General features: G+C 48.8%; 1 protein-coding gene across 2 annotated transcripts in view; it reads right to left on the reverse strand.

Moving 5' to 3' along the window:
* LOC126542924 (parathyroid hormone/parathyroid hormone-related peptide receptor-like) overlaps nt 1–14,379 on the reverse strand; it is a 435,257-nt gene that overhangs the window by 52,773 nt on the left and 368,105 nt on the right. For both annotated transcript variants that reach the window (XM_055077593.1, XM_055077592.1), the window contains one exon: nt 8,286–8,520. In XM_055077593.1, coding sequence (XP_054933568.1) covers nt 8,286–8,520 — 235 coding nt within the window. The remainder of the gene's footprint in view (nt 1–8,285; nt 8,521–14,379) is intronic.

The raw sequence follows: 14,379 nt of genomic DNA on the forward strand, positions 1-14,379 counted from the left end.
TTTCTTCTCTCAACTTTGCGACATCAGCTTTGAAATCCTTTTTCATTTTTGCCATTTCCTTGCCAGTCATCTTTAGACGTGTGTCCCCTCCCCATACAGCCAAAGAAACACACTCAACAAGTTGACGAACAAAACAGCAAAAGTTAGCGAAACACTTGGCAGCAGCGACAAGCGACTAATAGCAATGCATATGATGAATCTGTTCTTCGCACTAACCTGTGATGAAGGCAAGACGAGATTAGGATGCTTCGGACGCGCTCGTCGCTACTGCCAAATGCCGCAAAAGTCGACGAAGGTGCCTCTTTTGTTGTCTGAAAGGTCACGCGGGAGCCAAATCATATTATTAATGTCGTCGAGAGACGAAGGAGCGAAGCTGGCGGAACAAGAAGGCGGTGAAACACCTAGGGGTGGGGGGGGGCATCCAAAGCGGCAATATTGCAGGAACCAAGCGTGGGAATGGTGGCCAGCGACATGTATTGCGGGATAGCCTTAGTCAATAGGCTGACGTTGGGAAGGGGAACGACCACTGCACTGTCAGCAATTGAAACAATGGTGTGAGCAAGGGCGACATCGCGGGCTAGCAGAACGTCGGAATCGGAGACAAGACGTAGTCGCCATCTGGAATATCAGGTGAAGACGTCAAAGTAACGTACGTAGCAGCTTGAGGCGGCAAGCGAACATGATGGCGACAGCGTTAGCGTGGTGTCATATCGGAAGGAAAATCGGGAAGATGGGGCAGCTCAAGCTAAAGAACACCGGTCGCGCAGTCAATCAGGGCAGAATCACTGGACAAAAATCTCAGTCGAGGATTAGGTCATGAGGACACTTCTCAATGACGGCAAATTGGACTGAAGTGGGCTGACCAACACTTGACCGCGGATGCCAGCGGTCAACACCCCAAGAACAGCAGGAGTCCCTCCATCAGACTCAGAGGATCTGGGAGGCGGCAGCTGTGAGCACTTTATGAAGACAACGACGAAGATCTGCACTCATCTCAGAGATGTGCACCCCAGTGTCGATGAGCGCAGAAATAGTGACGCTATCAACATCAACGTCTAACAAGCTTGGTCTCGTCGGCAGCGTCAGAAGGGATTTGTGGTGGGAGTCGTCAATGCAGCGCCACTTCCGGGCGCTGAACTGCTTAGTTTTCCTGATGGGCACGTGCAGGTCTATAGGGGGACGACGAGCGGCGAGTCTGCGATGAGCGAGACAACGGGTGACGGCTTGGAGGCGAGCGTGACCGGCTACGGGGAGCGACTAGTTATCCTTGTCGGAGCATCGACATTGGGGAAACATGACTGGGTTGAAGGTAGGGAGCGGTTGCTGTTCGTACGGCAGCAAGAAGTAGACGGCGTTCCCGGCGGCGAAGACCAGCGTGTGCCGCAGTAACGGGCGACGTGACCGATACGGTGACAAGTAAAGCATATCGGTCGATCTTAAGGGTTTCTCCACGCAGTAGGTTCGCGAGATCGCGTCGCGAGTCACTGCTCTCGATGGTATGAGGGTGAACGCTGTCAAGTTTCTGTTGGGCTGGCCACGGTGCACACCGAGTGAATGCCCATGTTGACGAGCTCCTGCGAGACAATGGCTTGAACCAACTGAATCGTAATCGAGCTCGAGTAAACGGCGTAAACAGGGACAGGGGTCATGGCCTCAAGTTCTCGGCGTACAATCCGTGTCACCTGATCTGGTGGAACGGACGGCTGTGATGCCGTGTGGTCTTTAAGACGTTGCCGCCGTGTTGGGAAGACAAGCAAACGCGTAGCCAATGCGCCGGATTCTAGCGTGCTGAAAGCGCCGGCCCTCCTTTGTAATAGCATCGACTGTAGAGAAATTCTTGCCCATTTAAAGGTCGAAGGCGTCGTCGGCGATCCCTTTCAAGATATTCCCAACCTTGTCGTCCCCCGGCATCTCGGCATCCGCCTTTCCACATAGCGATAACACCTCTTCAATGTACGAGACGTAAGATTCCGTAGAAGTATGCGCACGTGACGCGAGCATCTTTTTCGCGGCGATCTTCTGGCCAACGGGCTTCCCGAAACAAGTCTCGTAGTATTTCTTTGCAGGTGTCTCAGCTCCCGATCATAGCTTCGTGATTATCGAACCATACTTTTCAGTGCCTTTGAGGTAGAAAATAGTATTTGCCAACATCAGGGTAGCGTCCCATCGGTTGTTAGCACTCAAGCGTTCGTACTCCGCGAGCCAGTCTTCAACGCCCGCTTCACCGGATCGCAGAACGTGCCAGGATCCCAGGGTTGCACCACCACGACCGCTGAAGTTGCGGGCGCTGATGCTGGCACCACGTCTTCCGCCATTGCAGACAGATATCCAACACAACGGCTGCTGCGGAGTTCTGTTGCGAGACGTGACGTTCCCCGCACCTCCACCAAAGTGGCGCGGAGGTGAGATGTAGGCGAAAGTTATATTTACGAAATATTTACAAAAAGAAAACTTCGGCAAAAGAACATGTCTGATCCGGACCACGTGCAAGCGACCTCATATTTTTCATCGCTCGGTCAAACCTCCGTTCATTCGTGTATCAATCGATCCGCAACAATATGAAAGCTTTTCTATAAACGCAAAGGAACATGTTCATCACTTACACTCTGTGCGTTGGATCTGACGTACAGCTTTCGTTGTTGTTATTCTTCTTCATTATTACTATAATATAATTATTATCCGAAGTATTATTAGTAGTAGTAGTAATAGTGTTTAATGTCGTTATTGCCTTCATTCTTACACGGTCATGAAAATGGCCAGTGATTGTTGCTCAGCGAAAACTATATTTAGAGGACACATGAATGAAGTAGAAGATATAAGAGAGAATATATAAAAGACGATATAATGGGCAAACGGGACGGTGTTGCATTGAAAGGGCGCGAGAGCACAATGGAGCCTAAATGACAATGCGCGGGGTCATCCGTCAGTGTAACAAATGCCGTCCGTACCTTCATGACACCAAGTTTCCGGCACGTTCTGCAGATTGACTAGAAAGGGAGATATTAGAAGCGTTTAGAGTGCTAGGGCAGAGCGCACATGCATTAGCTGCCCGTCAGTGGCACTTGCCGAAAAAGAGATTGCATTTATGACGCGATAGAGAGTACTTGACGTCAGAGTGGTACTATTCGTTTTCCATCTATATAAACTCTGTTTGAAGTCGACAGTATGAAGGAAACCCGTCTAGTCGGGATGATGCATACTTAAAGGCGCCCGGACGACCGCCTTTGTTCACAATGAACAAGGCTCCCGCGGGAGAGCGGTAACGTAAATATATATTTTAAGGCAGTTTGGTCAGTGTCCGGACCTCTTCCTTTTAAGTATGAACCATTTCTCCAAATAAAATTTTCTTGGAAATTCAGCGCCCGTCCGGCGTAAATCTTCTCCTTTTTGTCCTCGTCTCTTTAGCGCTGTTTTTCTTGAAGTAGAAGAATTGGACGCAATCTTCGATATGACATTGGGACACCTATGAATAGCAAAGTTACGAGGACTGTTAGAAAAGTATCCGGCCTTTTTTTTTTTTTTTTTTTTTTTGCGGACACCTAATAGATATGAAGCAAGCGCGCTTGCATCAGCCGGCCTTGAACATTCGTGCGCATGCGTGAATTTCTTCCCGCCTGCCGATAGCGTCAGTGGGGGAAACCCCCCGGTTTCGGTGGCAGTAAAGTCCCTTGATAATTTTAATGTAGCGACACTCTTTGAACTCTGCCGCCGCCGCGCGACCTCCTCGCCTCCTCCTCGCCCCTTGAGCGTTCCCCCTGCAGCAACCAGTTTTGCCCCCGTTTTTCTGCACGACGATTGGTCTCCCTGCCGTTGCCCTTGGGAACGCGCAGATCTTGGGTTTTGCTTGTGTTTTTCTTTTTTGTTCGCGCCATTTTCCCCCTGAGCACGGCTGGCTCGGCGCTTTAGCTCGGCGTAGCGAACGTTGTACGCTGTGTTTCTTGCTCTATGTGCTAGCGCTATGCCGGGCTGTTGCGCATGTAACTGCAGCAAGAAGCCTGAAGATGGTTATGCCATTTTTATGATACCACAAGGAAAGCGTGACGGCTTGCGCAGGAAGCAGTGGCTGCATGACATTGGCCGAAAGAACTTTGTTCCGACAAAGAACAGCGTTGTTTTCTAGCTGAGGCGTCTTTCTTATAGCTCGTAGCAAAGCATCCCGTAATGCTGCGTTTTTTTTTTTTTCGTTCTTCCGGCCTGCTCACGAGCGTTTTTGTTGCGGTTGTCCTCATTATGCTTAATATTCTGTGGCAGCTCCATCACCTCGCAAGTCACTAACTGTTGTTATTCAGTCGGAAGTGCAGCATTATATATTCTGCTTGTCGCCCTGGAAAAATTAGGGGCAATTATATCCGTGGTATTGCAGGTGATGAGTGTTAGCTAGTCAACATCGAGCTTTTCTTTAAGTTTTAAGGCGAAAGCCTTTAGATCTCTATGTTTCAAGGTCGCGTTGTAAACTGGAAGTATCATTGTAAGCTGGAAGTATATTAGGGTTGATAAGAGTGTATTAAACAAGATTAGGGTGGTTTAGAGTGCATTAAGAAGGATTAAGATGCATGAGCAAATAATAGGTTGGGTGGAAGAGGATTAAGGCGGATTATGGTGGATTAGGGTGAAGGGTCGATGAAAGGGTATTAAGACCGATTAGGGCGCATTAACTAGGATTACGGAGGATTAAGGTGGATAAAGGAAGATTAATGTCGATTAATGCGGATTAAGGTGAATTAGGGTTGATATAGGATGATTAAGACCGATTAGGGCGGATTAAGGTAGATTAGGAACCATGGAGCTGGATTAGGTTTGATAGAGGTGGATTAGGGTGTATTAAGGTAGATTGGGACTACTAAGCAGGATTAAGTCGGATTAACGTGCATGAATAAGGATTAAGGTGGATGGAGGCGGATGAAGGCGGATTATGATGAATTAGGGTTGTTAAAGGAGGGTTAAGACCGTATAGGGTAGACTAAGGTGCGTTAGGGGTGATGTAGGTTGATTAGGTTGTATTAAGGTGGATTGGGTATATTAGGCTGGATTAAGGTGGATGAAGGAGCATTAAAGTGGATTAGGGTGGACCAAGGTGAATTAGGGTTCATTGAGTATTAAGACCGATTAGTCTACCATAATGCTCCTAATGCACATTAATCCACCGAATCCACATTCATCGACTTTAATACTCCTTCCTTCATAATCCATAATCCAAGAAAGTACTCCTTAATGCACCCTAATACACCTTCATCGACCTTAATATACTCCAACCCTCCTTAATGCACTATAATCCTCCTTAATCAACCCTAATGCTTCCTCATTCTATTTAATCCACCCTAATCCACGATAATCATCCTTAATTCATCTTAATCCACCCGAATCCACATTCATCTACCTTAGTCCGCCGTAATCCTCAATCCACCCTAATCCTCCTTCATTCACTTTAACTCACCCTAGCCCCCCATGATCCTCCTCAATGCACCCTAATCCTTCTTAATCCACCCTTATCCTTCTTCATGCACGTTAATCAACCCTAATCCACTATAAAGGTCCTTAATGCACCTCAATGCACGTTCACCCACCCTAATTCGCCTTCATCAACCTTAATCCAACCTAGTCCTCCTTTATACACCTTAATCCACCCTAATGCACCTTCATCGACTTTAATCTACCTTAATCCTCCCTAATACACCCGAATTCATCTTAATCCAATCACTAATCAATCATTACTTTGCTAATCATTAATCATCACTTAACGCGGCTGCACATGCTTTAGTTCGCTTCCCGCCTTCCTTCGGTCACGTGATATTTTCTGTAGCTCACAACGGGACCTTGAAACAGAGGTCTAAGGCTTTCGCTTAATAAGCCACACAGAAAGGGATGTGTCACAAGCAATACTAGATCAGACGCACGAAGTAAAGCATCTGATCATGTGGCAGAAAAAGCTTCCTTTACATCGGTATACCCCGTTCATACGGCTTTGAGAAAAAAACAACCTCCTCATAAACGTTGCCTCCAGCATTATCGATGCTGTTATTAGCATTTATCAAAATTTTCAACCCCACTGGGACGCGCAACTGGCCCAAGATAACACGCCTCCATAGTATCCTGCGGCCCGTCCGCGGGAGCCCAGGAGGAAAAGCGCGCCGTGCGCAGCTGGCGGGCGAGGAGAATCGAGGAGGAAAGCGCCGTGAGGAGGAGAGTGTCGCTACTTTCAAATTATCAAGGGGCCTTAGGTGGCAGAGGTAATTGGCGCCATCTCTGTATTGGGCGAACGCAAAAATCCGTTTCCCTTGCATGGCCTCGTAGATCGTCACGCGCAAGCGCGCCGATCCAGGTGGCCGAGCTCTTCCTTCTCCCCAACTCCTCTTAAATCGCCGTCCCTCGTTACTCCCTCGCAACTCCCTCACCTTCGACTGTCTCCGCGCGCACGCCGAGCGGCCCCGCCGGCCCGGAGCCAGCTCAGCCCGCTGCATGACGTTTCATGTTTCCTTATCTGCTGTTATCGCGAAGCGTGCGCTGTTGCGCGTTGACCGGCCTGGCTAGTTTCGTCAGTTTCGTGGTCCTCAGTAGCTGTGTGCTTGTGCTCCGCGATGTTTCACCCGTTTCACGGCTCGTACCGCTCGTGCATTGTGCAGTGGTGCACAAATACCTCAAAAACAAGCCCTGCAAGATTGTTCCGGGTGCCTAAAGACAACAGGTGAGCGCTCAGACCCAAGGAAAGCAACAGGTTCGGTTGCAATTCTCAGAAGCCACATTGACGGGCAAAAGATCCAATATTGTCATAGTTGATGGACCAACTGTGATATGTAAAGAATATAGCACTGAATTGCCTCGGCAAGCTAGAGCAGCAACACGAAAGAGTAGTGGTAAAATATCGCATCACAGACCACAACACTGAAAAAAGGAACGGATAATTCAGACAAGGTTTGCCACAGACTTCTGTACAAATTAAATAAACTAAATCTAGATTCTAACCTTCTCACGTGAATTAAAGTTTTTCTAACAAACCGCACTCAGTTTGTTACAGCTAATGGTTTTAATTCTTCTTTCAGCGATGTATATTCTCGGGTACTCCAAGGTTCAGTACTGGGCCCTCTCCTTTCTTTCAGTTAAATTACCGATCTTCCTGCTACACTATCTTCTAACGCACACTTGTTCGCTGATGACAGTGTTATCTTTCGCGAAATAACCAATGAAACCGACGTCAACAGTTTGCAACGCGACCTTGACGCAATATCTAACTGGTTTAACACTTGGTTAATGGAACTAAACATTAACAAATGTAAAATACTACATGTAGCCCGTGTTGATCTCCAACATGACACTTACTAATTAAACTGCGTTCCTTTAGAAACAGTAAATCTTACAAGTACTTAGGTGTCCATGTAACTACAAACCTCTCATGGTCAATTCACACCGAATACGTTATTAACAACGCTAACCGTAGGTTAGGCTATTTGCGCCGGAACTTCGCTAGCTCACCTTCTAACCTTAAACACCTACTCTATAAAACTCTAATGCGTCCTAATTTAGAACACGCTAGTTGTGTATAGGATCCTGGCCAAGATAACCTCAAAACGGCTTTAGAGTTTGTCCAAAGTAACTCAGTTCGATTTATCTTTTCTTATTATAATAGAATTGCGAGCATTTCTTCCATGAAACATAATCTTAGTCTTCCTTTGCTGTCTGTTCGACGTAAAATTGCACGTCTAGCACTCTTTGATAGGATTTATCATCATCCTACACTGCACATGCAATTCTTCACACGACCACATTATGTATCACAGTGTGTAGATCACTGTCATAAAGTTGCGAACTATCTATGCCACACAAAGCAATTTTCCCAGTCCTTCTTTCCTCGGACATGTATAGATTGGAACCACCTTCCCGCTGATATCGTAAATACTACTGATAACAGCCCTTTTTCTGAAATTTTAGCTAACATTGTATAACCAGAAACTTCGTGTCTGTGACACAGCAGCTAACATTGTATATAAAGAAACCTCTTGCATTCTAGCATTTTGTTTTATTCATGTTAATCTCTGCGTTTTGTTTACTTTCCCTGTTCCACATTTTCTTTTCTAGCACTCCCCCCTATAATGCCTCCAACCCTGAGAGTATCATAAATAAAATAAATACATAAATAAAATAAACAATGAATACTTCGCTAGCTTTCAATTGGATATGATGGAACTAGATCAGCACAAGAGATCGTCCTATGAGATCGTCATGACGTCCGTTACGCACCCACGTAGGTAGAATAATTCGAGTAAATACCCTATAACGCTGCATAAACTTACCAAAGTCGAAATCCTGTTTGGGCGGCCGCTCTTCTACTCGTGTCATGAGAGTGATGGAGCGTGCCAGAAGCGATAGACGTCCGCGGGGTGCACCTGTGGCCGGTCCATCTACGGGCCGCACCTCCCGCCGGCGGCACCAACTCGCGCAGCAGGCGCCTCCGGGCTCCGAGGGCCGGGCTCGTGGCAGGCAGGCGCCGCGCAGTGCAGCTACGATGGGGCGAGCCTCGGCGCCCACCTGCCGCACGCGCGGTTTGCCCGGAAACGTTATTCCCGCAACTGAAGGGGTCCCAATGTCACCGCCGCTTTGTTACGAGGAATGCCGCACGGCGCGTTTAATTTTCGCCAATTGGGTTTTTTGCGCGAACTAGTTATAGACTTTCAAATATGCAGTGCGTGGTGGGTGTGTAGCTTTTGTGAAACTTAGCAAGAGCGGAAAACTGCCTGACGAACTCTCACGTCTCAGAAGCGCCGCTCGTGACGTACTCCATTAGGGCGTGCGTGTTCGCGCTCTTCTAGTCTCCGCTAGGTAGCACAGAAACTACGCGCCCACCACGCACTCCGCTGTTCGGGTTTTAACGCCTACATATACTAAATCTTAAGTTCTGCACGAACGCGTACATTCAGCATTGCTAGCCTTTCGCTCTGCCGTAACTTTTTTTACTGACCTTCACCAAGGACATCTCACTCGCAGCGTGTATATCTCAAATATTGCTGAATGGGCGAGTTAGGGCATCATCTTGCTTTAGCGCAACTCAGTTTGAGTATGAAGGAAGAAGTACAGCAGACAGGATGAGTGCTAACTTCCGACATGATTTATTTCGTGACCCTATTGCACATTACATGGGCAGCTCATAGCCCGCGTGATAAGAGCAATCCAAACAACAACCTTGCAAGGAGCACACTACTGCACTTCATAGAACACGTGCCGATCGTCTTAGAAAGTCAAGTTCCTTGCCTGATAAACATAAGGAGGCTGTAGTGACGCCATCATCTTGTACCATGTTGTACCATATAAACGAATATGGTGCCCTAGGGTATTAGAATGACGTTTTGATGACCAGTGTAAATATTCTAGAGCTTTTAAGCTTTTATCTCGTATCAACTTTCCTCAGTTGGGACGACGCCATTTACCAACAGAAAAAGGGGACATGCATAGGCTCTTACATTGCTCCTATACTCAGCGATTTGTTTTTATTCAGCCTCGACGTAAACATCTCTGACAGACGCATGCAGACCAAAGTGTCGAAAGCCTTCCGCTATGTTGATGATTTTTTGTGTTATTGATTGCAATTGAGATGCAGTAGAATGTCGGGTTGCCACAATTCTGCCAACTATTAAGGAGAGTCTAGCTCCGCTTGAAATCACCTATGAAATCCCACAAAAAAAGTACCATCTGGTTTCTCGACCTTCGTCTGTCTTGTTCAATAGGGCACACTTGCTGGAGCTACGAACCGCGGTCTGCTAAGCTTCTCCTGCCGTACAATTAAGCGCATTCCAAAATCATAAAAATGGGGATAGCCAAACATTGCTATAAAAATGTCCGGATAAAGCCGTGTCGTCATGCTATGTTCGCTAGTTAGGAAGGGCAAAGCAAGCGGTTGTCCAAAGCAAGCTATCCGATACCAGTGTAGATGTCATTGTCAGGACGTTTGCTAAAAGATTTTCGGAAGCGCAAACGGCAGGAGAGCGATGCACCGGACGCTGGTGGGAAAACAAGTGTGGTGCCGCATATTCACGACGTTTCCCACCACTTGAAAAAGCTTGCGCAAAGAGCGAACCTTCGAGTCGTTTTCTCTGCTCCTGATAAGCTGGGCAGGCTTTGCAAACTTACTAACCCTTGGAAGGAACAGCAACCAGTGCGTGAAAAAAGACATGAAAAAGCATGTTGATTGCACTCGAGCTGCGGTATACAGGCTTCCCTTGTCGTGCAACGGTGTCGACATTGGACAAACCGGAAGGTGTATCAGTGATCCTTTGCGCGAGCATAGATGCAATGTTATCATAATTTCATCAAGTGGGTTCCTTGCCATGCATTGCAGGACTTGCGGATGCAAACCAGATTTAAAAAAATGGCTGTGGCTTAGCTAAGGTTAAGCCCAGGATGGGAAGCATACTAGCCTTTATTTTAGTTGTTGAACCACTGTTTAGCCTGGTGAACTGCTGCTGCTTGGCTATATTTGGTTCGGCTAGACGAAGAAACAACTCATGCGTTACTCTGCTTCGCCTTCAAGAGTGCAACGCGACAGCGTTCCCGTCGACCCGCCAAGGGGTGTAAGACAATGGGCTACGGCGCAGCGACTACGCGCCCCGCATTGGACGCGGTGAGCGTCGAGCAACGCAGCGTTCGGCGCGGCAACGAAATGTGCGCCTGAGCAAGCGACGCACGCCTGAGCCTTAGAAACAGCTCGTTTCTGAGGCAACACCGCATTCACTAGAGGCGCTTTTGTACCGCTTTGAAGCATCGTACTCGTGGCTCAGTGGTAGCGTCTCCGTCTCACACTCCGGAGACCCTGGTTCGATTCCCACCCAGCCCATCTTGCAAGAGTTGAGCCAAAGCCACCTAGAAACAAGCGCAGCTGCTTATATACCGCCGCGACGCCGCGAGCGACGGCGCGAGTTGGAGCCCCGTTTCTGCTCTGTCGTGACGTCACGGTGTCACGTGGTATGGCATGGGGTCACTAGAGGTCATTGAAGGCGACACCGCCGCGCCTGAGGAGCTGGGTTGAGCTCTAGTAATATGCTTCGCATAAAAAGAAATGCGTGATCGCAGGACGCAGTCACAATCAAGTGACGCGCTACATAACTGAGGCTGGCGCCTTTACCAAATGCGGTAAGGTGTGCGTGAGTTACCTCTCCTTATCTTTATCAGGCAAGGAACTTTATTTTCTAAAATGGTCGGCACGTGTTCACCGAACTGCAGTCATGTGCTTCTTGTGAGGTTGTTGTTTCGATTGTTTTTGTCACGTGTGTTATGAGTGGCCCATATAATGTGCAATAGGTCATGGAATAAAACCAGCTGGAAGTTAGCGCTCATCCTGCCATCTGCCTTTTTCCTTCATACTCAAACTCAGCTGCGCTAAAGCAAGACAAGCGTTTATGTCTCGCCGCACCCGACCATCCGCCGCAGTGCCGCGGCCTCGTGCTCGAACGACTATATTATCATCATCATTTTTTGTTAACCTCCCTCAGAGTGGAACGGCCTTCCCGATGAAATCGTCGCGACCACTTGGCCATCTTCTTTATTTTCTTTTTTTGCAGCGTCTCAACAAGCATTTCAAATTTAACAATGTGTGAAGAGGTTTATTGGGCGAGTCCAACAAACAGGCGTTAGCTCTGAACAGTGCGCAGGGAGAACAAGATGGTGGTGTTCGAGCGCCGATCTCGTGCCGTCTCCTCTTTATGATCGCTGAGCCGGGGATGTCATTCTGGTCATTTCTTCATTACGATTGCCCCCGTCGAGAAAGCCGGAGCCATCCTGGCTATCTAACAGGTGGAGACAAGAAGGTCGAAGTACGGCTTGAGGCGGTCTACGTAAACAACCTAACGACCACGTCGACGACGGTCGCCGTGCGGCGTAAGAGATTTAATGACGTAGTTTACGGGGGAAGTACGCTCGACGACGCGGTAGGGACCATGATAATTTGCGAGTAGCGTGAAGACAAGCCAGGAGCGCAGGGCGGTACATGCAGCCACACAAGTGCTCCAGGAGCGTATGTTGCGGCAGCAGAGCGGTCGTCATCGCGGGCGTTTTTCTGGCGTTGTTGGTCGGCCGTAGTAAAGCGCTTGGCTAGTTGTGAGCAATCTGCAGCCCAACGGGCGGCTTCCGACACGCGCGTGCACGGGAAGCAGGGGGGAAAACACGGTTGTGACTTGCGTAGCGGTGTTAACGCGTATGTGACAAATAGAAGAACCAGGTCCCAGTATGGTTGATCAGATGCAACATGTGTCGCAGGCATGTCGCCCAGTGTCCGATTAAACCGCGCAGTCAGACCGTTCGTATGAGGGTGGTAGGCCGTACACGTCCGATGTACAATATTGCACTGGTGAAGAAGGGCTTGAATTACATCGGAGAGAAATGCGTGGCCACGGTCACTGAGGAGTTAGCGACGAGGACCGTGTCGAAGCACAAAACGCTTGAGGGTGAAAGAGACGACGTGCTGTGCTGTCGCTGTGGGAAGAGCATCGGTTTTGGCGTATCGGTTTCCCGCCGTGGTCAACGGCAAATGTCCATAAAGGTCCATTCCAACGCGGTCGAATGCGCGGCCTGGGCTCGGAAGGAGCTCTAATGAACCTGCGGCAGGGTGCGGCGGGTTTTTTCGTCGCTGACACTCGTGGCAGACGCGAAAGAACTTGCGGAAAAGCGAAACATTCCGCGCCAGTAGTACCTTTTCCGTAAGCGTTCATCGGTCTTGAAGACACCGCCGTGAGTACACTGCGGGTCGTAGTGAAAGGACGCGCAGTTTGTAGAGAGCAGCGTTCGGGGGATAACTAGGAGCCACTTTTTATCGCCTGGCGAGTAGTAGCGCCGGTACAAGAGGCCATCACGAATGCTGAAGTGTGAAGCTTGGCGTCGCAGTGTTCGAGTGGTCGAAAAGGTGGGTGCCTCGGATAAAACGTCAAGAAGCGAAGCGACCCATAGATCGTGGCGCTGTGCAGAGGAGATGGTGGCGACGTCAGGAGCTGACTATGGGTGGTCTATAGTGGGTATTGGCGCAGTTTCGGTGGATAGTGGTAACCGCGAGAGCACATCAGCATCTGCATGCTTTCGTCCGAAACAATATATAACGCGGACGTCAAACTCTTGAAGTTGAAGAGCCCAGCGATCTGACGGATCCTTCAGCGAAGACAACCAACATAATGCACGGTAGTCCGTAACTACAGCAAACGTGTGGCCATATAAGTATGGGCGGAACTTGACAAGCACCCAGACTATTACGAAGCATTCTTCAAATCGCTGACGCTATTGTTTGACTCAGCCTTGGTGACCGTTCTAGAACGCTGGCGCATGCGACGACATACTCAGCGAACCCAATCTTTCATTGTGCGAGAACATCACCGAGGCCGACACCGCTGGCGTTTGTGTGAACCTGTTGCGGCCGTAGGATTGTAGTGGCGAGGTGGTGACGTCAGGAGACGGCGAAGGGCGGGCAAAGCTTGGTCACACTAATAAGACCATGACGAGAGATTGGAGGCGCTGCTTAAAAGTCGGGTCAAAGGCGCCATTATAGAGGCGAAGTTACGCATAAACCGGCGAAAGTAGGAGCATAACCCTATGAAGCTTCGTAACTGCTTTATTGTCGTCGGTTTGGGGAAGTCGGTCACGGCACGTAGTTTAGACGGGTCCGAAGTAAACCGTCCTTTGATACGACGTGACCCGAGAATAGTAAGTTTTCCCGCGGCAAAGCGGCACTTCTTGAGATTCAGTTGGAGTTGAGCGGTCTTCAGACACGTCAGGGCATGGTTGAGGCGTTCAACATGGATTGCGAAATCAGGTGCAAAGACAACAATGTCTTAGAGGTAACAGAGACATATGTGCCACTTCAGACCCCGCAGAACCTAGTCCATCATGCACTCGAAGGTGGCAGGCCCATTGCAGAGGCCGAAGGGCATTACATTGAATTCATATACCGTCAGGCGTGACGAAGGCTGTTTTCGAACGGTTGGCATCTGCTAAAGGCACCTGCCAATACCCGGAAAGCAAATCTAACGACGAAAAAAAAAAAAAAAAACTCGGCACCTTGTAGGCAATTAAGGGCATCGTCAATTCTGGGTAAAGGGTACAAGTCTTTTCGAGTGACTTTTTTTAGGCGCCGGTAATCCACCCAGGAGCGAATCGATCCATCTTTTTTTAACGAGAACCACACGGGATGCCCACGGACTTTGTGAAGGGCGAATAACGTCGCGTTTAAGCATATTGTCAACCTGGTCGGTACTAACTTGGCGTTCCGCGGTGGAGACACGGTACGGGCGTTGTCGCACTGGCGAGTTGGAGCCGCTGGTGTCGATTTAATTAACAATGGTAGAAGTTCGGCCAAGGGCACGTCGGGCAACATCGAAAGACTCGCGGAACTGCCAGAGCAGCTGGAGAAGAGCA

The sequence above is a fragment of the Dermacentor andersoni genome, chromosome 2 (assembly GCF_023375885.2).
Source record: "Dermacentor andersoni chromosome 2, qqDerAnde1_hic_scaffold, whole genome shotgun sequence".
NCBI classification, from domain to species: Eukaryota; Metazoa; Arthropoda; class Arachnida; order Ixodida; family Ixodidae; genus Dermacentor; species Dermacentor andersoni.